Source organism: Colletotrichum tamarilloi, assembly GCF_030869305.1.
Source record: "Colletotrichum tamarilloi strain Tom-12 chromosome Unknown Scaffold_30.1, whole genome shotgun sequence".
Lineage (NCBI taxonomy): Eukaryota > Fungi > Ascomycota > Sordariomycetes > Glomerellales > Glomerellaceae > Colletotrichum > Colletotrichum tamarilloi.
Window position 1 is genome coordinate 737 of NW_026849413.1, and position 1,073 is coordinate 1,809.

At 54.1% G+C, this 1,073-nt stretch overlaps 1 protein-coding gene across 1 annotated transcript; it reads left to right on the forward strand.

The window, feature by feature from the left end:
* Positions 1–267: 267 nt before the first annotated feature.
* On the forward strand, positions 268–447 carry CTAM01_08483 (uncharacterized protein; the record flags this gene model as incomplete). The annotated part of the gene is made up of 1 exon (XM_060524503.1): positions 268–447. One exon carries the CDS (start codon positions 268–270, stop codon positions 445–447), a length of 180 nt encoding a protein of 59 aa, XP_060380722.1.
* Between the last annotated feature and the right edge of the window lie 626 nt (positions 448–1,073).

Consider the following 1,073-nt stretch of genomic DNA (forward strand, 5'->3'; position numbering starts at 1 on the left):
TCGTGCACAGATTCCGCAGACATTGTCGGACGTTGAAGGGACGACACTCCTTCTTCGCATAGGGGGGGAGGGGGGCGACAGGTGACCAAGCTGTCTGTAATCTGTAGTATTTTGCGGCACCGATCGTAGCATGCCTGATGTCTGGTGCTTCCTCTGTGCAGGAGGTGATACCTTTCTGTCGGGCTCGTCGTCATTACTGTCGCGGGACGTTGCAAACTTTGTCGGGGGTGATAGGCGACCCATAACCTATCGGTGGCTGTAGTGTTGATGTGTTTGGGCGCGGTCTTTGTGCTCCTCGTGATAACCCGCGACCCGCTAGCGGAGGTGGCGATGGTGTTGTCTCTTGACACGTCGTGCTTTGTGGCTTGCTCTCGAATTTTTCGTGGTCAGAGCCCGCTCGCGGCCACGAGCAGGCCCTTTGGATGCAAGGATCAATGCCGAGGATGACATTGTGCCCAAAGTGACCTCTGCAGACGCGAGCGGGCGTGGTTCGATCAATTTGGTGCTGGTTTCAAAAATTTCGTTCTCGCTTTTATTAGTGTTTTAACGTAGGAGCACATTCAAAGAAGATCGACGTCGCTTTACCAGGAAGGCATACACGTGACCTATATGACGAGCTCTCTTGGAAAGAAGCCAGTATCCTGGCACAACTGCGCACCGGCATGGCAAGACTGAATTGGTACCTGCATCAGATCGGTGCAATTGCCTCGGCGCAATGCGCCTGCGGGCAAGCGGCAGAATCGGTCGAGCATTTTCTCTTCCGTTGCACACAGTGGACGGCACAACGAACCCAGATGCTTCAACAGACGGAGTTGCATAGAGGGAATCTGTCGTACTTTCTCGGAGGAAAGAGCGCGTCCGATCCTGATGACTGGTCGCCAAACGTAGATGTTGTCAAAGAAACCATCAAGTTTGCTTTGGGTACAGAGAGACTGGATGCATAGATCAACCAGCAGCGAAACCACACACCACCTACATCAACACACTAACCGACGACAACCCCCACGCACCCTCGTGCCATCGACAGCAGGACTGGCTTCGGCCGCCGACGATAGGACGCCGAACACTGTAAG